The following is a 24,553-nucleotide window of genomic DNA, read 5'->3' as shown; positions in this document are numbered from 1 at the left end:
GTGAGTGCAGCCTGGTCCCCGCACTGTCCACGGTCCCTCTGTGCCTCTGGTGCAGGCCAGGAGTAGGCCGGGTCACACACTCTGGACATACCAGCCAGAATGTAGACAAGGTCATCCATCCCCCAGACGTGCCAGCCACTCAGCAGCAGGGGTTCAGTGCTGCAAAGGGAACACCAGCTTGGAGCAGGCTCACTTATCTCTCAGCTTGCCTCTCCACTAAACGGGGACTGGTTTTGCCTGTCGGGGAGGGGCTCAGCCCTTGTGGTGCTGCACTGGTGTACTGCTCCAGTCTTAGAATGTGGGCAGCACTGTGATTGCACCACAGCAGAGGACATGCCTCCAGCCTCATTGAAGACCATGGGGCCTCTACAGAGTAGGGAAACTTGAAGCAGTGAACCCAGGTCAGCTCTGTCCACTAGTGTTTTGACGGGCCTGACTGGGGACATCTGTGAAGTGTATCTTGCTCTAAGCAGAGGCTTCCTGAGCCACATCCCAGGTACCATAGCATGGAATCCTCCCAGTATCCTGGAGCTACTGTCCTCCCATGTACCAAGCTCATGCCACTGGTAGGCTTTGCTGGCTGGAGTCTGTCCAGGCAGGCCCCACTCTCTCAAAGCCCAGCTGCTGCTTACATCACCAGGTGGCCAAGGACTGCCAGAGCAAGAGAGGGAGCAAGGTGCTTACGGTCAGTCAAGCTGCAGGAGGTGGAAGTGGGCTTCCCAGAGGTGGGCACAGCCCTACCTGGTCCAGATATCACACTGCCTGCGGATCCTCTGAGATCCAGCCAGTAGCAGGCATGGGGATTCCTGGAGCATGGGAAGTGCTGGGCCAGTCAGAACAAGGGGCAAAGGACCAGCAGCCAGGGGCAGCAGTGCTCTTCTGGGAGCCAATGCAACATGCATTGCCTCCCGGTCTAAGTTCTGAATGATGGGAGCCATGTCAGAGCCTGGGCTTTGCCCACCTGGAGCAAACTTGGTCATCTGCATTTGACCAACATGGTATCCCCGTCCTGGGAGCACCTTCATCACCTGGAGAGGGCAAGCATGAGTACTGTGGAGCAGGGTGGTTCTGTCCCATGAGTGAGGGGCTGCCCTGTCTTTTCCTTACTCTGAATGTCTTTGGTGTCCAGAAGGCTCTCTGGAGGCTTCAGTTTGTAGCCTCTTTCCTTCATCCCTGCTGGAGATGTCTGCAGCAGCTACACAGCCTGGAGGCATATTAGGAATGGAAAATGGAACTATGGGAAACCAGGGGCAGTGTCTTGTAAGTGGGGCTGGAGTAGATGGAGCTGAGCCTGGGGCTCCCAGACCCTGCCAGTGCCTGAGCAACTGTCTCATGGCTGCTGATGCCATCAAATCTGTGCCTAGAGCTTGCAGTAGAGTCCTTGGAAGCAGGATGGTTCCGTGATGCCACAGTACCATGTCTCACAGAGCCCATGCCGCCCCATCCTCTGACCTTCTCCGTCTTCCCACAGGCTCACTGACCTCCATGTTTGTGAGGCTTCCTTGTGGTGGTGTCGGAGTAAGTATTTCTTTAATGTGTCGATAATGTCCTGTTTGTTCTTAGAGTCCCAGTGCTCATAGAAATCACTGCCTTGGTCTCCTCTAAGTGGTTAATGGCTGCCAGGTGTTTTCCATAAACAGGGTTGTGGGGCGGGCAGTGCCTTGTCGGCCTTCAAAGGAACCGAGAGCATTTTTTCACCAGACTCGGGGGCATGTTTCTTTGGGGAAGGTCATCTGACAACATGTCTGCTGCACCCTGTGTGTGGACTGCACCTCATTCCCCAGTCCCAGCAGTGCTGTGCTTGTGTCCATGCAGGTCACAGGCTTCCTGGGGTGGGCTGGGCTTGTTTGTGTCCACTTTCTAACGTGACGCTCCACACAGACTTTTCAGTGCAGCAACCAGGTCACCCATGGACCCATGACATTTGTAAGATATTCACTGGGCTGTGTCGGCCTCTCAGGTTTCTACAAGCAGGTGGTATGAGAAGCCTAGTCACTGGTGGAGCAGGCTAGGACACAGGTAGCAGTTGACTGCCCATCAAGCCATCCACCTGTATAGGGCAGGCCTTAACCTCTCCCACTCAGCCTCCCTCAAGCAGTCCTGCAGTTCTGGGATGAAACGGGACCAAGCTTCCTGGCCAGTCTGCTGACCATCACAAGCCAGTGTGGGTGGGGCCAGCAGGCAGCCAAGCGCTGTCACGGCCAACCTGTACCGTCTGTGTGTGATCACAGATCGTGGGGTGAAGCTGAGGTCTGGATTCTGTTATGGAAATGAAACAAAATTGTTTTCTTCCTGAGTCTTTACAGAAATCACTGCTTTGAAAATTATCCCGTCAGAAAGAGAATAAATGGCATTTATTCATGCCACACCAAGCCCTCTGAGAGTTATTTTATTTTGTATTGTAAATAGGCTGCAATCTCTTAATTTGGGGCAAATTTTTGGCCAGACTTGAAAAGATTTGGATTTGCACTGCCCTGCAGACAGCAGGCCTGTGCAAGGCAGAATTTATAATTTGCAAATGAAGGCTCTATGTGAGCTCAGACCTGGGGGTTGAACCCAGGCAGTCCTCTCCAGTGCTAACCCCAGATCTGAGACACAGCAAGCGTACCAGCAGGGTGCAGACATGCAGGGCACACAGTTGCTAATGGAACCTGTGGGACCCAACCCAGAAAAGGAAGCAAGAATCTTAAGCCCTTTCCCATGGGGCCTGCAGCAGGAAAGCAGGCTGACACTCTGGTTTGGTCAAGGACTCAGTTCCTTCCAGAGCCAGCTCCCTGGAGTGTCAGGAGGGCCAGTGCAGATGCTGTGGGAGAACTGAGGCCAGCATGGGATGAGGAGGCATATGCCCAAGAGCCATCCCCTGTTACCATTTAGACTGTAGCCATCCCTTCCGAGTTTAAGATTCTGCTGGCCTTAGCTCTATTAGATAGAGATTTGAAATTTTGACCTTTTTTTTTCAAACCAAATAAAAGAAACTTCTGTTTTGCTCGTCTCATTATTACGAGTTTCAAATTAATGAGGACTTCGTATCCTTGAGTTTCTCTGCTCCTGCCTCCAGCCCCACCTGGGATTGTGGTCTGGACTGTGCTGTCCTCTGCCCCTCCTGCCTGCAGCTTAAGCCTCCTGCCTCACAGCACCCACCCCAATTCACCACACCCTCGGTTACCTATTTTCCATTTCTCTGATGCTTCCTGTGTTTCCCTTTCCTCTGTCTCTCCTGTAATGCTCTTTTCTGTAGGTCCCACTCTGCATTAGCATCACCACCCTGACTAAACAGGGCCGCCCCCAGTACCATTTGAAGCCTGAGCCACAGCTGGTGAACAAAAAGCCATTGGATCAAAACACAGGAGGGTCCTGTCAGGTCTCAGAGCAGCCTAAGAGCCTGCCTTGGGGATTGTTCTAGGAGGGGCTTGACCAGGCTGCAGATCCTACCCTGTGATGGCCAGAATAGCAGTCTACAGAAAGCTCTGTGGAATTGTGAATGCCACGTATCATCCCTTCTCCAAGGTTTACCTGAGCTCCTAAAGCCAGGCTCCTTCCTCACGTTTGGAAGGAAATGAGCATTGAGTCCAGGGCCTCCTGAATGCAGCCTCTGGCCTGGGCTGCCTGGGACGCTGCTGCCCCCTAGAGGGTGGACAGCTGGTAGAGTGTGTCTCCTGGTCTGTCTGCCTTTGGTTATAATGAGCTGATTGTAATAACTCGATTCTCCAGCTGGTGTAAGTAGCCAGAGCCGGTCTGCACAGAGGTCCTTCAGTATTTACAGTGCAGGCCAGTCCCTAACCATTGGGTATCGATGCCACCAGCAGCCCTACAAGATGAACTTTTTTTGACATTTGGAAGCTATTTAGAGAACAGCAGTTTGACTGTTGAAGAGAATAGCCTATACTGAGCTCCCTCCTCAGGAATGTCTTCACCCCTAGAAGGGAATTTTAAATCATCTCTCTCGCTGAGAGTGAAGCTTCCAGGCTGCCTGCAAAGAGAGCCCTCCCTCCATACCGTGTGATCACTGCCTGTCAGGTGGCAGGATGGCTTTGTAGGCCGATGTTGGAGATGAGGAGGGGTGGTTGTAGGTCTGCCTCCTGTTCTGAACTCCTAGGGTGCTCAGAGGAGGCACATTTGAAGATCTGGCAAACCTCTGATTTAGCTAAATAGCTTGTTAGGGCACAGCCACACCACCTTTCCCAGAGCACTTAAGAAGGACCTAAGTCTCTGCATCTGGCCCAGGTTCCACATAGCCTCAGAGGACACACTGCAGGCAGCTGTTTCTATGCCCTATGCATTGCAGCCCTCCACACCCTGCCTAGGACTTCCCTGAGAGCCCAGTAGTGGGTCTCCTGCTAGCCAGACCTTAAAAATACATTCTCCTGGACTCAGCAGGTAAGGACACTTGTTTCTAAGTTTGATGACCCAATCCCTGGGACCCACATGGTAGAAGGAGAGAACTGACTTCTGCAAAGTGTCTTCTGACATCCACACCTATGCTGTTTCACAAAGACACACATATAAATAAATGTAATTAAAAATATATATATTGTTAAGTATGTTCTCCTGTGCCCAAGCCAGTCGGTGAACTGGTTAACCCTGCTTGCTGTTTGAAGTGGAAGCTAACAGGCCACCTGACCACCACCTGGGAAGGAAATGGTGGTTCTCATCACACCCCTACCCCAGTCTCATTTAATTGCTCTCAGGCCAGAATAGGAGCTCTTAGTTCAACTCAGCACAGAATAGAGCCGCTGATCATACTTTTTCTTCTTCATTTTGCTGCTTATTGACATAACTCTTAGCTCCAGTTGCACTTAGAAAAGTAAGGAACTCAGTAGCTTGGCATCCCTCCTGTCAGGCCCAGGTCAGTTGAAGCAGCGAGGAGAAAGGATGCCCTAGAGGGTGGAAGCGTGATATTTCTGATACGCACTCTTGTTTTTGTGTTTGATGTTTTGGCACATCTGCGTATGGGCTGCATCTGCTCTGGTAAAGAATTGGCACGGGACTCTGACCCATGTACAGCTCAAGGGCAGAGCCTAGCATCCTGGGGCTTTGGGAGATCCAGATACAGCCCCGCAGGGTGGTGGTGACAGCGGTTGGGGATGTGGCTCACTGAGAAATGGTGTTTCCACAGGTGGACAGTGACACCATCTGGAATGAGGTACACTCGTCGGGAGCAGCCCGCCTGGCTGTGGGCTGTGTGGTGGAGCTGGTCTTCAAAGTAGCCACGGGGGAGCTGAAGGTCAGTGGTCAGTTGGAGCTCTGCAGAGTTGGGCTTGACGAGGGGACAGCCCACCACTATTTCCCTCTGATGGAGGGTGGAGGGGACTGGTACAAGGTGGCCCCTGTCCAGGATAACAGGTGGATGCTTCTATGCTGCTAAAAAAATGTAGCTTAGATTCTGAGACGGGGTTGGGAAGCCCTTTACCCCATCCTAGTTGCTGAGGAACCCAGCGAGCCTTTGTTGCTGCAATAAGAATCTGCTGGGAAATTAAAACTGAGACGTTTTCAAAGTGTTTATTCCCAAGTAACAGTAGCATCTGGCATCATGGACAGCAGCTGGATTCACACCTGCCTTGCAGCAACATGAAACTAGTGAAGAGCTGCTGGCCTCGAGCAGATCGGGGCTGACAAGGGACAGCAAGCCTCCTGTGGGCTTCGTGGATAATGGAGAACTACTCTGACCTACGCCAGTGTTGGTGCATGGCGGGTCTTGAAAATGAGTAGTGTGGGCCCTGGAGCCACAGCTAGGCTGTTCTGTGTGTCAGAGTCCCCTTGGCCTCCTTTCTGTTGTGTAGCACCCAACCACAGGGTGTTTACCATACCAGGCCGCACTTAGAAAGTTAAGACCCCATGTCGTGGCTCATTGCACCCTAGCCAGAAAATCAGGTTTTCTGAAACCTTGAATGCTGCCATCCCATCTTGTGAGAGACCCCTTCTTGTGCCAGGGTCACTGTCAGGTCAGAGGGGCAGGCGCAGCCTCTCTGCCTTACCACGGACAGCTCCTGCCTGTCTTGTTCTTGGAAATGAAAGGCCCTGTTCAGTTTTTGAGAAGTGTCTTAGATTTCCCCAAATTGGAATGCTCGTCACTTACCTCTGTCCTCCAAGGAAAACAAATGTCCGTGAAGGAAGGGAGTCTGCCTCAGTTTACAGCAAGATCACACAGAGGCATCCTGGAGCTAGCCCACTTAGGCTCAGCCCTAGAAACACTACCCTCTCTTCTTGACTCAACATGGGATGCTAAGAGTTGTGGACCTGAAGGTGGGGACTTTGTACTGTGGAAGCTTTGCCGCTTCATGGGGACATTTCAGGGGAACTCTGGCCCTCAGATGGTCACGTGTGCTCCTTGTGAGCGCTAGTGCAGTCCCACCACGCTGGGCAGCTGCACTGCCAGCACGGTTTTCCATTCATTGCACGAGGCAAATGGAGCCTGAGGATTGTTAAGAAGCCCAGGCCTGCAGCCAGGGCCAGGCACTCATCACAGTGTGCAGGACAAGAATACGGAAGCGAATTTGCAGTATGGACTCTGACAGGGCAGTATCTGCCATGTGAGTCTACCCTTCAGCCTTACCACTGCCCTGGTCCCGTCCTGAGTGGCCAACTTATCATGCCAGCAGTTGTTAGGGGTTGGCCAACCCTTTTGTGCTCAGTTTAGAGCTTGACCACACCACTCCTGTTGCTGGGGAGAGGAGGAGGCCTGGGTGACCATTACCACAGCAGCAGTTCCATCATTGTTTCTGGAGTTCTAGAAGGTGTAAGCGATGGGGAACAGCCAGGCAGCCATGTCATCTGTGCCAACTTAGAAGTGATTCTGGGTGGGAGTGGGATTGGGTGTCGTCTGAGCTTTCCACTAAGCTGCAGTCAGGACAGAGGTGGGCAGTACACCTCCTGGAGCATAATGTCAACGTCCTGGGGCATGACAGTAGCCTGTCAGCAACCTGCATGAGCACAGCTGCCTCTGTTCTCAGGACTGAGAGAGAAGCTCTCATGTAGCCCAAGTCAGCCTCAACCTGGCAGTGTAGCTGAGACTAGCGTCGAGCTCCTGTTCCCTCCTGGGGCTCCAGCCGTGCACAGCATGCACAGCTTCTTTTTATTTTATCCGTGTGTCTGCCATGAGGCTGCTGGCAAGCAGTGGGCACACCCCTTGCAGTGACTGTAGGCTTGGCCCACATCCTTTGGAAACAGAGCTAGCAGGTTTGGTGTCTGTCCTCAGACAGGGCTTTCCAGTCAGACTCCTTAGGAAAGGAGCCAGGCTTCCTACATGACTCAGCCAGCCATGTTCCATCCATGTCATGGGGTTGGGAGGCATGGGAAACCATGTCCTCCCATGGATTCTGAGTCTACTGAATGTTTGTACATACGAAACATCTCATTGTGCCCTACTGTCTGCTGTCATCTACAGAATGGCTTTGCTGTGGTTCGCCCTCCAGGACACCATGCCGAGGAGAGCACACCCATGTGAGTGGACACAGCAGGCGGACAGGGAGCGTGAGTGACAAGGTTGGGTGGGCATCTGAGGGTCCCGGGAAGAGCTGAAAGACCTTGTGCAGGGTGTGTCAGTTCCTGCCCTCATTTAGACATGCAGTTTGAGAACCACAAGGCAGATGAGGAGTGTAAGCCCCGAAGCTTGTTGGCTTCTCAGTGGGCCTAACAGAGATGGCTCTGGAGGGAGACGTGAGAAAGGCACCCGGGGCGTCAGCCAGCGAACGTGTCACCTTTGGTAGAGGACACTGGGCGTGCTCCTTCAGGTTAGCATGACTGCATTGCTGTGCAGCAGTTGGGGTCAGAAGCATGAGCCACTTCCTGTGTGACCTTTACCTGAGCTGCTGACTGTTAGGTACAGACGAGGCCACAGCAGAGTCACGTCCACAGGCCAGCATCTAGACACTCTGACCACCTGCATGTCTGAGGCCTGGGGCAAGGTGGAATGTGACTCATCCCAGATGCAGCACTGTTAATAAGATCTGCGTCAGGTACAGACCTGGGGTAGGGTCAGTAGGGCTCAGCCCCCACGCGGTGCAGCAAGGATCTTGATGGAGATCCACTGTAGTGTCGGCAGCCGGCGGGGTATGGTTTTGAGTTCCAGAGCCTGGTGCTGTGAGGGCTCCCAGCGCACACCACGTGGAGCTCAGCAGGCCAGCAGGACTTCTGAGAAAAGAGACACAGACCACAGCTTTCCAGTTCACTTCCGTAGCTTGTTCTCTTGATCCTTTGAGTACGTTGTTCTAAAGTTCCACTAACGCAGGAGTGAGTACATGTATGTAAAGTCGTCGTGTATCTGGAAATGGGCAGATAAGAATAAGCAGCCAAAGCAGGTACCTGCTGCCCGGTGGACATGGCATCCCCAAGACCTCAGTGTTCTGGGCGGGTGAAGGGCCAGTGATGCAAACAAATGACATTCATTTCTCTGAGCACGAATGGAGAGGATCTGTGTGCTTGCTCCTGCTGTGTGTTACAGGGGGAGCTTGTCTGTGCACTGGAGGGTGGGTGTCTAGTGTGTGTTTACCTGTGTGGCATATGTATGTGTGTATATACATGTACCTGTGGGTATCTGTAGTGTATTCCTGTGTGTGCATCCATGTGAGGTGTGTATATGCTTTTGTGTATCTATGGTATGTCCATGTCTCTGTATTTGTGTTGTGTATGTGTATTTGTGTGCATGTGGTATGTTTGCATATTTGTATACATGTTTGTATCCGTGGTGTGCCCCTGTCTCTAGGTCTGTATCTGTGTAGTGTATGCCTGTACTTGTATATGTATGGTATATGCATCCGTGTAGCAGAGTGCATGTGTATTTATCTGTATGTATTAGTCATGTGTTGCTGTGATAAAATACTCGACAAGAAGCAGTGGGACAGAGGGAGCAATGAGTCCCGGGACTCAGCTTGCTTTGTCTGATTCAGTCCAGGCCCCCAGCCCATGGGAATGGTACCACCTGTGTTTATTGTGGGTCTTCCCACCTTTTTTAACCTAATCAAGATAATCCCTCACAGGCATGCACAGAGACCAGTCCAGTCTAGATAGTCCTCAGATGATATTAGATCTTGACCAATAGTGTCTGTATATCTTCAGTGTGTGTGCATGTGTATATGTGTACCTCTCTGGTATGTCTGTACATGTCTGCCTGTGTATGTATCTGTGGTAAATGTATGTGTGTTTGTATATGCCTGTGTGTTGTGTGTCACAATGTGTGTAGCTCATCTGTGGTGTGTATATGATGGGTGGATCTCTTATGTGCCTGTGTGCTTATATGTCTGTGTATCAGTTGCATGTGTATTTGTAGTATGTGGCATATGTAGTCGAGTGGCTCTTAGGTAGCACATGTGCGCACACACATGTATGTGTGTGTGGTCTGTGTATATCTGGTCTGGCACATGTATGTCTGCCTGTGTGACTAGCAGTCACAGCAGCATCAGTTAAGTCTTCAGTTAGTGTATCAGGAACTAGTTGGCCGTCATCAGAGCGCTCCAGAAGACCGTGGGGCCCTGGGTGTCCCGAGTCAGTGAAAACAGGTGACCATGAGCCTTTGTTTCCCTCCCACAGGGGGTTCTGCTACTTCAACTCTGTGGCAGTTGCAGCCAAGCTTCTCCAGCAGAGGCTGAACGTGAGCAAGATCCTCATTGTAGACTGGGTGAGTGGCCTGCCTCCCCAAGGGGCCTGGGAAGAGCCATGCATGCCCACCTGTTTCCCTATTGGCAGGCCTGGAGGATGGGCCTTTACCTCCATCAACACTTGGAAACTGAACTTTCTGGAAACTCTTTTAGAGATCAGAAAAATAAAACCTACACCCCTTAGAAGTTGCCTTCAAGACTTGGGCCACCTGATTCTGCCTGTCACATCTCTGATCTGCCTAGATAGTGCCCAGAAGGCCAGTCCTCAGCACGATCTCAGGCAGTTGGAGTCCTGGAGACCATGTCCAGCTATAACTCTGGGGGGACTCCTCATTGCCTGGCTTGTACTGGCTCAGAGCCCCCACTTCTGTGTAAGGTGCCACTTCTTACAACCCCACTGCCTCAGAATGGCTAATTCTTCACTGATGGCTAAACCGAAACCTCAGAAGTCAAACACTTTTAGTCCCAGTCCCTCAGTGTCACAAGCACCAGGACAAGAAAAGAGGAGCCTAGGCGTCCTGCAGGCATCAGCCACCCTGGTCCTGACCCCAGGAAGGGGTCCCAGGACAAGCAGGCTGAGTGGGTGGCCCAGTTTTGCACACCTGTGCTTTGCGGAAAGCTGCGTGAAGTCAGTGGCTCTGACATGCTGTACACACCATGCTCTCTTTGGTACTGGTACCTCATGCTCTACTTTTTAAGGAAAAGCAGCAGGTATACCAGATGAGTATCGCTGTGATTCAACTCCTTGGTGTGAGGAAATAAATAACAAATCATAAACCAGGACACAAGTCAGCTCCTGGATCTGGAACAGGGCCTGAGTGAGGCAGGAAAGGCAGCAGTCTTCCAAGCACCTGGAGCCGTTGCCTCCCCCATCACCTCCTTACCCTCCTCACCTCCCCCGACCCTTCCTCAAAAAAGAAGCAGAAATTCAGGGAAAGAGAGAAGTACCGGGCTGTTGATGGCAGTAAAGACACGACAGTTATGTCCTAGGGACAAAAGATGACCCTTGTAGACACTGTCCCAGTCAGAGCCTTCCCAGGGCCACACCTGTAGTAGCTGCACAATGACCCACGTAGACACTGCTATGATACACTCACTGTGCACAGTGGTGACCCATGGCTCCTCAGCAGGGATCTTGGTGAGTGGGATGGTGGGCGCCTCTCACATGGCTTCACTTCCACTCCCTGCACCAAGCACCGATGACCTCTGCAGAGAACACCACAGAGCAGCAGTGGCTCTCCCTACGTCACTGTGCAAAGCAGGGCTGCCCAGCCTGCCTGTGCAGGTGACCACTTCCTGTGGTCAGTGAGAGTAGCCCCAGGCCTGGCGGAAGCTTCCCTTTACTAACCCTCTGGTGTTCATGTCAGGCATTGTGTCTAAGAAAGCAGCTGGCCATGTCAGGGTAGGGGCCTGGACTCCTCTGTAGCCAGGAGGTTCATCTACCATACACCTTGTGTGATGGGGAGCACCTCACATGTGTCTATAAGTAGCCCGCCCACAGTGATTATCCTGTTTGGGGGAGGAAATGGCTCACATACCCCAGACCTGGCAGGCACAAGAGATTGATTGGATGGTATGATTGGAAACCACAGCCTTGGCGCTGATGGAACCCCAGCCCCATCCTCTTCGCTGGAATCAGGGATGCACCCTTGTGCTCAGAGTTAAAGAGGCACTGTTGACTCTAGCTCTGGCCTCAGTATCTCTATGATGCTGTACCCTATAGCCCTTGACCACCTCTGTCAGGCTGCAAGCCTGCTAAAGGTTCCAGAGTGTTGACCACCGGGGAGGTGCTGCCCCAGGGCACAGAGGGGATAGCTGGACAGTGAGGACCATGCTCAAGACCTGGTCCTCCCTGAGCCTGCTTTCCTGGTCTCTCAGGATGTCCACCATGGGAACGGGACTCAGCAGGCCTTCTACAGTGACCCCAATGTTCTCTACATGTCCCTGCACCGCTATGACGATGGGAACTTCTTCCCAGGCAGTGGCGCACCAGATGAGGTAAATAGAGTATGTAAGACTTTGCAGGTGCTTGGGGGAGGGCAGGGCAGCTGTGGGCTGCACCTGGCTGCCACGGAAGCAGGACTTCAGCCTTGTTTCAGCCTGGAACACCCTTCCAGGTGCTGCTATACAGGACTTGGACCAGAATTTTCAAAGGTAAAATGACTATACACCATTTCTGGTCTCAGTCAGAGCCAGCGGAAGCTCCCAGTGCTGTTCCTCCAGGATGCTTACTATTCTGTGCCCTGTGACAACACCACAGCCACTATCTGCGGGGGTGCACCCTTGGGCAGCACACCCATCTCCCATCTGTCCTCTTGGTAGCTGGTGCTGCCTGGTAGGCCCAGAAACACAGAACCTGCCTTCCTCTGCAAGCAAAGGTCTGGGCAGATTGCTGTGAGCATATGATACGCAGGTCCTCAGGAATGTCTTGAGAGGGACTGAGTGGGCCCTTCCTGTGGCCCAAGCACAAAGGATAGTCCTGCAAGTTCAGGGTTTGCAGCACTGACGTCAGTGCCCAGCCCTGGAGCTGTAACAGTTCACCAGCAAGCACACAGGGAGTCCAGAGAACATGGCAATTCCTGTGGGCACCAGCACCCCAACATAACCCTACTTCTGGTACTGTGTTAGATACTCTGCTCAGAGCATCACTGACAACAGCTTATCTCCTATGGCCACAGGTGGGCACAGGTCCAGGCGTAGGTTTCAACGTCAACATGGCTTTCACAGGTGGCCTCGAACCCCCCATGGGAGACACAGAGTACTTGGCAGCCTTCAGGTGAGTACCCCACTGTCCCACCTTAGAGACTGGTCCTTCTGACCCCAGGGGCAGCCAAGTAGACGAGGAGGTCTAGAATTCATCTTCACTGCCTGCCTCCCTTCTTGTGTTAAGTATCAGGAGCCTCTTTGGGTCCCAGTAGTAGACAGCAAGGGGGAAGGTGCTGAATCAGGGAAACTGGAGATGCAAATCTCAGAGACTTCATTACCTCTGTCAGTCTTCCACAAACCCTTTGTGAGATGCCAGAGAACGGAAATGAACTGTTTGTATTTGTATAAAAGTCAAGGTGGCTGTCACCGTGCACCGTGCTGCGTGCTGCTCTGGCCCCTTAGAGCCTGGCTGCAGGGCGGTTGCTCCAACAGCAGCTGCTTTTGTCATCCATGGTTCTTCCTGCAGTGTGTGGCTGGCCTGCTCCTTTCCTGTTTTAGCATGGCAGCTTTCCCATCTACAGGGCAGCAAGAGGCTCCTGGCTGGGCCTGATGGGCCTTCAGTCTCGTGGGATGCATTCTTGCATTGAGGATCAGAGCTTTACCTCCAGAGATCGTCTCTGACTCTCTGACTACAGGGTTATGTCCTGGCCTGTGTACACATGTCTGTGTCCCTGTCTACATGACTTTGTACACGTGTATGCAACACATCTGTGGTTGTGTGTATGTATGCCTGTGTAACTGTCTCTGGGGATGTGGTGTATGTATGCAGGTGTATATGTCTCTAGTGAGTGAACCCCGTCTGTAAGTTAATGTGGACTCTGCCTTGTGTTCTGTGGCTATGCTGCATAACCCAACAGCACCTTGAGCCTCTGCTCATTCATCTTGGTGCAGGATCCTAGTCCTAGTTCCTCTGGAGAGGCAGGTGGTCCAGTGTGGTAAAGGCTGAATCAGTGAGTATGGGTCATCCAGCTACTCAGTAGCTCCTAGAAGTGACGTTTGATGAAAGCTCATTTGATGAAATCACAAAGGTCTGCTGCTCAGCCCAAGGCCTACTCTGTGCAGACAGCGATCATTCAGCCCTTAGAAGCTTCTCCATGGCTGTCACTGGCCACTTTCCTCTGATCTCTTTGGCTAGTTCCAGTGTCTCTTCATGCCTCTGCCCTGTGCTAATGTAATTTCTGACACCAGCTTCACTTACAAACTTGCCCAACACACTGGAAAACCTGTGAAAACTGAACTCGGGAACAAGGTGATGTCAGGCATTCTACTGGTACTGTGCTGCTAACCCCACTGAAACCCGGCCCTCTGCAAAGCACTGGGAAGTAAGGTGCCAATGACATGGGAGGCAAGCACTGCCCAAGGGGTGACCATCCTCTTAGTGGACACTGTTTGCAGGTCAGGGCCACGTGACAGCCCCATGGTGGCCCTGATGCAGGAGGATGAACTGTCTCGGTGATAGTGAAGGGGGTGCTCTCCATTTATACCAGTCCTTTCAGCCAGGTGACTGGGCCTGCCCTTACCCCAGGCCCTGCTCTCCACCTCCTGTATGGCCCCCACTGGGCCACGTCTTTTAGTGAACCCGAAGTTCTGTGATCCTGGGCCCAAACATTGACCCCTAATGCCCCTGCCCAGGCCCCTGCTGTGTCCACCCTCCATGGAAGTTACTCCTCTGACCTGCCTGGGAAGCCTTTAGGGTGAATCTTCCCCCTCCGTCTTCCTCCGTCTGCTCCAATGTTCTGCCCAGTGTGTAAATGATAATCCCGTGTCGAGGAGCCTTCTAAAGCTCTAGTCGCTTCTTTGAAAGGGAAAATTGTTTCAGGATTTTTTTTTTTTAAAGTAGCACTTTGAAGTTTACAATTTATGGTTCCCTGGGCATCGGCTGAGGAAAGAAAGGTCAGCGGCCCCCCTTTCTTCTTCAGGCTCCCCTTTGGGAGCCCCCTGGGACAAAGCATGCCTCAAAGGCAGCACCTTGTTCTTCAGAGCCTCGCCTGCCAGGTCATATTTTCGAGGGATCAAACCTTCGATGGAGAAAAGATAAGAAAATTGCCCCTAATGAGATCCAGAAGTGGCCGGCACTTTCTCCTCCGGCTCGGAGACTTGTAGGAGAAAAGGGACCATAATTCAAACCAGGCCAGTGCCGGGCATAGCTTTGAAGTTAGTTGGTGGAGATCCAGTGGAGCACCGTGATGTGCTGTCCTTAAACCCTCCTGTAGCTACGGTCAGTGCCAGAGCCGCTCAGCGGTGACGTAGGATCCTGTGTGGCATCAGGAAGCTTAGCAGACATTTGCATTAGAGGAACCAATGTTCTGAGTGGTGTGTTTAATCTCAGGGAGCAGCATAGAGTGGTCTCAAACCGAACAAGGGGCAGAGCACTCCGTTCCTGCCAGCCAGGTGGACCCTGAGCCCTCACTCTATTGTAAGGCTGCTGCTGCTGCTTTCTCTAAACAGCCGTTGACAGTGGTAAGACACACACAGCCACCTGTGAGTGCACACTTCAGTGGCACTAGCTATAGTCGCCACAGCGCTTTCTGAACAGCCTCATGCCTGAGGAACAAGCACTTGCTGTATGGAAATTCGCTCCAAACCATTTGCCTTTTCTAAAAGCAGTTAAATGCCATCACAGCCTGCCACTGCTTCCCTATATAGAATTACATCAAAGACCATGAGTGGCCATGATCTTAGAAGTAGAAACCCAGCCCGGAAATTTCATGATTCACCAACTGTTTGGCCCCAGGAGCGAAAACAAGGACTGAAGCTTGGAAAGCATCAGCTCAGGGAACTGCGCCAGGGGACTCTGCAGAGGGAGATGGCAGTGGACCCTGAGGGCTCCAGAGAGGGCCCAGGCATCAAGGGAAGAGGCTGTCTCCAGGGAAGTTGCTGGTCAGCCTTGATCCTAAGGGGCTTTTGAGGGGTTCAGCCTGGTGAGTATGAGGGGGATCTGTCTCCTGTTGCCTGATCCCGGGATGGAGTAGGCCAGAGTGTTTGAGTGGAGAAGCCCAGCAGATGGTGAAGGAGCCACCTCATCAGACAGGCCGTAGCACTAAGACTGCGGTGGGTGTGGGCAGCACATTCCCTCGCACTGGCTGGTAGCAGGGTCAGTGGCACCAGGCCAGAGACCCTGGAGAGCAGTTTGGGGTGTGGAGCTGAGAATGCTCAGGCTTGGGACATTTGTGAGAAAGTATCCAGATTGGCATTTAGTAACACAAGAAAGAGGTTTGGTGGGTTAGGACAGAGTTCTAGATGTGAGGAGGTGAAGACTATCATTCTGTTCTGACAACATGGGAAAGGAGTTAGGCCACTCAGTAAAGGCCAGAAGAGCCTTCCACCAGTCCAGGCCCCTGCTAACTTAAGGGGTGTCTTCTGTGGACCCTCTTCTCATTCCACATGGGTCTTTGTTTGTTTTTTCCTGGGGTGGATTAATCGGAGGAAGTGCTGAAAAGGTAGGGGGCCTGTGGAGGGGAAGGGAAGCTCTCAACGTGGGGGTGCCAGCCTCTGGGGTTGGTAGGGGCTGGGGTTGCCTTGGGAGTGGCCAAGGGTATGGAATTGGCAGTGGGCCTTGGTGACTTTCCTACATGACACTGACGCATGAGGCAGCATCAGGACTGGGTGAGGTGCATCCTAGATGTGGCTGCCACCAGCCTGGATTGGGTCGGAGAGATGGAGTCAGTGGTTCTCGCCAAGGAATGCTGTGGGGTTTCTAAGGTACAGAGGCTGGGGGCACCCTGCCAACATGTGGCCCAGAGCCATGAACCCTGCAGGGTAGAGTAGGTTGGAGGAGACGAGAGGTGGCAAGCCCTAGCCACATCCTCCAAGTGAGACCTTGGCAGGCTTGTAACCAGAGGACTGTTCCGTCAGCAGAACACTGGATTGTTGAAATGGTGCCCTCAGCGCCTGCACAGCTGCTCTCTGTGAAGCTGGGTCTGCTGATCAAGCAGTGAGCGCCCACTGACTGGCCTGGCCTGGAGCTGAGGCCACCATAGCATGTAATCTCATGCCTTAGAGAAATAGGACACAGGCAGGCAAGGGTGCTCTGAGCAGTGGCTCTAATATGTCAGCACATGATGAGCAGGTTTGTGAGTGATGCCTGAGCATGTGTGGAAAACGGGAAAGCCTCCCTTAGGTGCAGGGGTGGTATGCCAACCACGTTCCTGTGCTGATAGAGGTCCCTAGTGCTAGCTACCATGGGGGTCACAGCCTCATGAGCCGTCGTTTTGCAGTGCTCTAAGCCTCAAGTTCTGGCCTGTGGGTTTAGCCTGGAGATGATTTGGGAGGTCTTCTCTTCCCAGGTGTGGGAGCCCAGCCACTGAAGCACTTACTGCAGGTCAGTGTGGGTTTCAGAGGTGCCACTGGTGTGCATCCTGTCCGCTGATGAGATGTGGGCTGCACCTCTGCACCCCCAGATAGTGCCTGCACTAGCCTTTCCATGGCGTAGCCGGGTGACTGGCAGATGAAGTGTCTGCACTGCAGTGTAGGCCTGTGTCCTCATGTTTCACCAGGCAAGCCACAGTAGAGACATATGTGGGCATGTATCCTCTAGGCCATGCATATACGTGAAGGTCCATGCCCCCAAGGCTACAGAAGTTGGGTAGCTGGTGAAGAAGCAGAGCCCAGGACCATATTGGGAATGAAGGCTGCCCAAGCTGCAGAAGAGACACAACACTGTGGTCCCCTAGGACTACTCCACAGTCCACAGGCACCCACTGGGGAGCCTGTGGCCCTTAGCCTAGCATCTAAACACCTGTGGGGATCCTCACTGCCCACTCGTACCGAGGGGGAGCTTTAGTCATGCCTGTCTTTCTCAGATCTGCCTGTTTTGACCCACTTTTCCTTCCTCCAAGCAGACAAATTGGTCTGCCTTGGGAAGCTTCAGCACCCCTCCACCACTCTCGCGCTCGCTCTCTCTGTCTCTCTGTCTCTCTCTCTCTCTCTCTCTCACACACACACACACACACACACACACACACACTGTCACACTCATCATTCACATACTCACTCCTTGGTTGCCCTGTAGAAGGCAAAGCAACTCCATGAAATGACGGTTGGAAGGGAGGACCACAGCAGATATTTGACCATCTCTCTCAGGGACTAAGTTGATTACGAATGTATTTCTGGAGGCAAATGTAAGCCCGGTCTCCCATTTTCTTTGAACTTCAGTTAAATAGAAAGTACTCTTGAGATTCTTTCCTGCAGGAAGGTTGTGGTAGGAGGTACATGGGCATTGTCCAACTGACATGTAAAGCAAAAAAGCTTCATCCCAACAAGAAGCAGCGTCATTCCTAGGGTGTCACGTGTGGGTACTGAGACACCCCAAGCACTTGCCTGACATTCAGGGCCATCACAGACTATCTAGGCTTCAGCCTGTTTGGAGCTAGCTGAGCAGACACCAGCACGGGGCATGCAGACAGCTGTGCGTGTCCGTCCCCCCAGCCTCAGGCAGGTTTTACATTTCGTTTTGATTGGCTTTCAGACACCACAACACAGCAGGTGTAAACATCGGAGCTCTTGGTGAGCTTCTTTAATGACTTTAACAGGACTTTCTTTGGGGCAGGGAGTAGATACTAAACAGCTCACCGTGGCGGTACTTCGGGGCTGAGAACTAAGCCCACCACTTCTTTCAGAACATTGTCTGAGGTGCTTAGCAAATTATAGTCAGTACCAATAGCTGGGGTTTAACAACTTTAAAATCCATACCAAGCTGCGACGGGGGCTCTGTGACAGCAGAGTCACTGAGTAGTAGTTAGAATGTGGTCGACCTGGAATGATGTGGACAGTGAGAACAGACAGGCAGCCACTGTCAGTACTACCTTCCCAAGACAGACCTAAGAGCTCAGAGAGGCCTGCAGAGCATGGCCTATGGGAAGCTGGTCCACAGCAGTGTAAGGATGCCTGTCACATAGAAATCAAAGGATCCACTGGCATTCTGTCCACCCTGTGACTTGATAGATTATGAACTCCCCACTCCCGGCTGGTCCACAGCAGTGTAAGGAGGCCTGTCACATAGAGATCAAAGGGTCCACCCTGTGACTTGGTAGATTATGAACTCCCCGCTCCCAGCCACTGTGGCAAGGTTTCTAGACAAATGCCAATGTGTGCCTGGGTAAACGCTCAGCTTAAATGTTGATGTCCATGAGATGAGTCTGATGTCCCATTTGTTACAGAGTCCTGGGGTACAAAGACAGTTCTGGAATCTGGGGTTGAGGTCCTGCACAGAAGACCAGGACAGAAGCTGTCCGGGTGGGGCCTGGGCAGGGTCAGCCAGCTGCCGCCTATGCTGAACCACCACAGCGTTCACACGTTTCCTCACCTGTGTCTGTTGCTTTCACACCACAAAGCTATACCTGGCCTCACAGAGACCATGTGACCCCAAGACTAAAATATGTCCTGCCCAGCCTTTGATAGGTGTACTGGCCCTGGTCTGTGGTCACCTGGGTATGTCCTCCACTCTAATGATGGTCCTCAGAGCCCCCAGGGTACAGACCACAGCCTGGAGAGTCCCTTCAGCCTGAAGCAGAGCCAATTCCAGGAAACACTAGACTGCACACCCCCAAGAGCAGCCCATCAGCCCAGCCCTTCCATGACTGCCCTCCTTCAGCTTGGAAGGCATGTCTAAGCTGCAGAGTACCTGGGGGTTTTTTCGGTGTTATTCAAGCAGCCCTGTCAGTACCGACCAGAGCCAAGCCAGCTGCAGCAGTGTGACGGCCACAACATTGTACTTGGCCTTTCTCTGTCTGGACACTCCCTAGGAGCTAAGATGTGGGAGTGTGTGTTCCATCCCTGAAGTCAGAGGAACTTGGCAGTCAGTGCCTGAGCAGGTCCCATTGAGGGTTTTTTTTTTTTTTTTATGTCTATATGTGTACTGTCTGCATGTAGGTAAGTGAACCCATGTGCAGTGCCCACAGAGAACAGAAGAGGCTGTCGGATCCCCTGGAACTGGAGTTAGGGACAGTTGTTAGCTGCCGTGTGGGTGCTGGGATTCAAACCCTGGTCTTCTGCAAGGACAGCCAGTGCTCTTAACCGCTGAGCCATCTCTCCAGCCCCACCCCCACCCCCGCATTGAGTTTTGAGTCTCGTGTTTCTTTTGGCCAGAGTTGACACTTCTGCCAATTTTGCTAGGGAATTTTACTTGGTTCTAGAGGCTGAAAGATCATGGAGCTGAGCATTTTTTTTGGCATTTCAGAGTATGTGGTAGTAGAAAGAACCTTCCCCTGGTACATCTGGCTGCCCCTTCTTGGGGACCTCCTGCACACACATTGAATAAAAAGACCCTTCATGTATGCCAGAGAGGCTGTACGGCACAGTTGTCTCCTGGAGGGAACAAGCTAGGTGGGTGGCTCCAAGCACAGTAGCAGAGAAAGTTCTAAAAGGCTCCATCGGAAGTTCATGGGCTTGATATCACATGGCCAGGCTCCACACCACCATCCTCCTCTACCCCAGGAGCACATTCCCTGACACTCTGCTACCAAGAGACCATAGGCCTCACTCTCAGGGTCCTTGCTGACCCCCAGAGGGGGACTGAAGCAAGCTCTGAGGATGCTGGAGGCCTCAAAAACTTCTGGATCAGTTATAACACTGTCATAGCTCTGGTGCCATGGCTGATGTATTGAGAGGTGGGGTTTCCGCTTCTCAGGTAGAGTGGTATAACCATTGAGCTCATTGTGGTCATTATGGTTTGGGGTTTTAATTTATTTATTATTTTTATTTTATGTGTATGAATGTATTGCCTGCATGTATGTGCCCGTGTCATGCAATGTCGTGGAGTTCAGAAGAGGGCTTCAGATTCCTCTGGAACTGGAGTTAAGGACTGTTCATAGCCACCGTGCGGGTGCTGAGAATTGAACCCAGGTCCTCTGCAAGAGCAGTCAGTGCTCTTAACTGCTGAGCCATCTCTCCGGCCCCTGGTCATTATGTTTTTTTCCACAGTTCTCTTAAATGTGTTGTCAGTTTTCTGTCTTTCCATACTGACTGTCTCATTTTCTCTTAATGCACCCTCACAAGTGCAGAAATAACCCATGGTTGCAGGCACAGGGCACTAGAGGGAGGGTGGGAGCCCATGGGGCTGCAGAGAGCTGAGCAGGGCCTGTGTATTGTCACAGCTGCATGTACTGCCCAGTGCCCCGTGCCAGGTGGTAATCATACAATGTTGGTTATTTGCCTCACTGCTGTGGCAAGATACTTGAAAAAGTTGGGCATGGTGGAGTACACCTTTAGTCCCAGCACTCAGATGCAGGCAGATCTCTTATGAGATCGAGGCCAGCCTGGTCTACAGAGAGAGTTCCAGGCCAGTTGTGTCTACAGCCAGACCCCCTTCTCAAAAAAAAAAAAAAAAAAAAAAAAAAAAAATTACTTGACGAACGCAACTTAAGGAAGGAAGGGTTTATTCTGGCTCGCAGTTCAAGGGTGCCATCCCTCATGATGGAAGCAGCTGGTCACATCCATCCCCAGCCAGGACCCCAGCCTATGAGATGGCCCTAACCTCAGGGTGGATCGTCCCACCTCAGTTAACCTAAAGTAGATGTCCCTCACAGGTGTGTCCAGTGACCTGTCTCCGAGGTGATTAACCGTCGCACTGTGCCTGCCTCAGATGCAAGCCTTGCTGTGGGAAGGGCAGCCTCAGCTGAAGAGCCATACTAGGGTTTGGGAGAGGGCCAGAAGGAGTGGGGCTGAGAGGGCATGGGCGGGGCCTATAGTGAAGTACAGGGTAGGATGGGGAGGGGTACTATCAGCAACACAGCGTGCTCTGTACCCTGCCCATGTTAATGCCTGTGACATTACCTGGTGATGACCGCGTATCAAGGAATTCTGGCAGCATTCATAGCATTGGGACTGAAGGTATCTGAGACACTATGGTCTCATTTGATTTTCTTAAAATTCAGTGGAGCCATCAGCTCCCAGCCTACTAACCATAGAGGAATTAGGCCACAGGTGCCACTGGCTTCAGAGAGCATCTGTTTGACAACCACTGTCTTCCTCATGGCCATGTCCTTAGCTAACAAGTAATGCCTTTTCCTGCCCTTTGCAGAACCGTGGTCATGCCGATCGCAAACGAGTTTGCCCCAGATGTGGTACTGGTGTCTTCAGGCTTTGATGCTGTGGAAGGCCACCCCACACCTCTTGGAGGGTACAATCTCTCTGCCAAATGTGAGTCCCCAGAGGCCACCTTCCCCACCCACATCTCTGCTTGTCCCAGGACTGCTTGTGTTCTGGGTCACACAGCAGGAGGGCACTCACCTTTAACTCCTACTCAGAACAGAACACTGTTTGCAGCCTCCACAAGCCCTGAGCAGCAGCAACTGAGGGCCGGAAACCACAGGCTCTACCCTACAGAAGTCCCAAAAGGCATCAGGGAGTCTGAGCACAGGGGCTGTCAGCTAGATCATGGACTCCTAAGGGGCATGCAGGCCCCTCCAGGTTTCAGGAGTGGTCCCTAGTCCTGCCTGGCTGACATATCCTTGGTGCTGTGTTTTGTTCTCTGGTGGAGAAGCAGGCCCTGCTCATCTTTGAATGGGGAGTAGATGAATGGAGACTGGGACACAGCTGTGAGGACTTGCATCTGCACTTCAACACAGGAGAAAAAAGGCTGTGCATAGCCTTGCCAGTGTTGTCTGTGGCCCTGCTGCTCTGCTGTAGCACATGGAAAGGAGTTAGAAGGCCTCAGGTATAGCACCTTAGGTCGCACAAAGGCCTGGCTGTTCCTCACCTAGCCATGATGCCAAGTGCCCTGTGTCAGAAGAAGTAAGGAGCCTGGGAAGCTAAGGTAACCACGTCCTGAGACATGGCCCTAGTACCTTTCTGAATCAAGGCCCTGGCATCCTAGAACTGCCCTCTACTCCTTGCCCATCAGCACAGGTGGTCAAGAAGGAGAGCCTGTGTCTTACCCTCACCATTGAGGTGTGGACTCAGCAGGGAAGTAATGAGACAGGAAATGGCTGATGGGGTGTCAATGCCCCTAGCTGTGTGGTCCAGTGGTTGGCAGAATGACCAGGCAGAGGTCACAGAGCACCTCCTATGTACTGTGGTCTCTGTTAACTGGGTTTGCCTTAAGTGTCTGCCTGTGGTGCCCCTCAACTAGCTGTGGATGCAGCCTGGTGTCATCAGTGGGCCAGTCAAGGCCATTGGCTTACTAGGGCTCTCCATCTGCCTAGCCAACACCAGCGTCCTCTGGCTGTGAGTGGTGTCTCCATGCCCATCGAGTCATCTGCCAGATGGGTGCTGTTTGCACGGGGAAGACCCTGTGGCTCTAGATGGAAACAGGGGCCTAGATGTGATGTGGGAAAGCCAGAACAGCAGGCCCTCTGAGGAGCTAACGGCCGCTGTATGGAGTTGGTTACCTCACAAAGTCACAGCACTGAAACTGCCATCTGCACGTAATCAAATGAAGAGGAGATCTTAAACCTAAGCTCTTGGATAACTGTGTTAAGCTGTCTACGGCTCCTGGTGTAGGAGGGTTTGTGGGGAGCTCTAGCACCTGCCCTCCACTCACATGTCCATCCACCATTGCAGGTTTTGGGTACTTGACAAAGCAACTGATGGGCCTGGCTGGTGGCCGGATTGTGCTAGCCCTTGAGGGAGGCCACGACCTGACAGCTATCTGCGATGCCTCTGAAGCATGTGTTTCTGCTCTGCTGGGAAATGAGGTAGGAGATGTGGAGCCCTGCTGAATGTGCCGAGAGCTCAGTGGTGAACGGTATCAGTCTCTGACCTGGGTGGGCGGTCTACCTGGTTTTGGGCTGCTGCTGCTGCTGCTTGTCACCCAGTGAAGTAGGACTGATAGAGTGTGGGTAACCATTGGTGTAGGTGGAAGGAGGTGTCTGTGTGGCTAAGTGGAGGCCTCTTGTGCACCTTGTCCTGGGGTTAAGTAGGTATCCCAGGAGAGGAAGATGTCTGGATGACATGAAGGGGCAGAGGGTGCCAAGGGCAGGGGGTTGTCATCGAGAGACTAGAGGTGAACAGCTCTACAGGAACAGCTGAGGGAACAGCATGGGGGAGGCTGGGCCCACAAAGCCAGGAGGGAACAGCAGAGACCACAGGGAAGAGGTACAGGTGCCGAGCACCCACCCGAGCCCTCGAGCTTCAGGTGTGCCTCCCCTCCTGTGGCTTGGCTGGCAGGTGATGGTGCCACTCTGAACCAGTTGGGAGAAGAGAGCTGATGGCAGCTGGGTGACCAGGCCCTGATGTTAGGCTAAGAGTGAGGCTGACTGGAAGGGAAGCCTGACGACATCAGGCAGGTGCCAGGACTTGGGGTACTTCAACCAGCAGAAACGCAGGGAAGTCCCCGAGTCAGCCTCCACATCTGCTTGAGGAATGGGAGAGACTGGGGTGGCCCGGACAGTTGAGCACAGGGTGTCAAAGTAGAGGCAGCACACATGGCCTCCGGGTCAGACAGTCAGGAGTCGGGATATCACTAAAATGCTTCCTCTCCTTGAAGAGATACTGAGACTGTGGGTGTAGTGGTGCTGTTGAGGCAGGCTCTGGCTTACACACACTGCATCACCACTACCCATTCCCAGGGAACTGCATGTCTCGTGGGGGTTGGTAAGGACTTGAAACAGGTACTTATAGGTGCTTACTGAATGTGACCACCCCAGCCAGGCACTACAAAACTCTGGAGTTCTGCAGAAGTCTCCAGTGCCAGGACATAGGGCTCTGTCCTGGGCCATTTCCACTTAGCATTGTTCTTTTTGACACGCACAAGCTGCCCACGCAAGCACCTCAGTCAGGAGTCGAGGTAGAGCAGCAGCTCTGAGTGTCCACCACAGGAGGGAAGAGCTGAGCCTCACTCTGTTCCTCAGGCTACACACCAGACCTCTTGAGAGGACGGTCAGTGAAGGCTCTAAGATCACTCAGGGCTCAGGGTGAGACCTCCGAGTGTGTCACTGGAGCAGCCACACAGACAGCAAACCACTCAAAAGCAGGGTCTAGACCTGCAGTACCAAGAGGAAGTTGCTGAGTGGGCCTGGCTCCCAGAACTCCCTATGGTGTCGTGCTCTGGCTTCAGGGTAAACCCAGAGCAGACCCACAGCCAGCTGTTGAGGGCTCTGGAAGAGCTCTGGACAGGTAGGATGGGTATAGCTGGCTTCTTACCTCCCAATAGTTCCCTGTCACAGACAGCATTGGTTGTAACGTTAATCCCAGCAGGAGTGGCACCCCATCTGACTACTGGGTCCCCTGGAATAAAACCCACTGCCTTTGAAATTGCCCAGGCCATTGCGTGCCTCCTTACCATAGTTGCAAGGTGACTGGTGCACTGTGCAGCC

General features: G+C 52.7%; 1 protein-coding gene across 9 annotated transcripts in view; it reads left to right on the top strand.

Annotated features, from left to right (window-relative positions):
* The window catches only part of Hdac4 (histone deacetylase 4), a 268,268-nt gene that overhangs the window by 228,108 nt on the left and 15,607 nt on the right, over window positions 1-24,553 (top strand). For all 9 annotated transcript variants that reach the window (XM_017797164.2, XM_029561632.1, XM_029561628.1 and 6 more), the window contains 8 exons: window positions 1,472-1,518; window positions 5,117-5,224; window positions 7,385-7,440; window positions 9,526-9,613; window positions 11,472-11,591; window positions 12,272-12,369; window positions 21,319-21,437; window positions 22,800-22,933. In XM_017797164.2, coding sequence (XP_017652653.1) covers window positions 1,472-1,518; window positions 5,117-5,224; window positions 7,385-7,440; window positions 9,526-9,613; window positions 11,472-11,591; window positions 12,272-12,369; window positions 21,319-21,437; window positions 22,800-22,933 — 770 coding nt within the window. The remainder of the gene's footprint in view (window positions 1-1,471; window positions 1,519-5,116; window positions 5,225-7,384; window positions 7,441-9,525; window positions 9,614-11,471; window positions 11,592-12,271; window positions 12,370-21,318; window positions 21,438-22,799; window positions 22,934-24,553) is intronic.

This window comes from Nannospalax galili, unplaced genomic scaffold (assembly GCF_000622305.1).
Source record: "Nannospalax galili isolate Female #2095 unplaced genomic scaffold, S.galili_v1.0 scaffold453, whole genome shotgun sequence".
Classification (NCBI taxonomy): domain Eukaryota; kingdom Metazoa; phylum Chordata; class Mammalia; order Rodentia; family Spalacidae; genus Nannospalax; species Nannospalax galili.
This window is presented reverse-complemented; position numbering and strand designations above follow the sequence as displayed.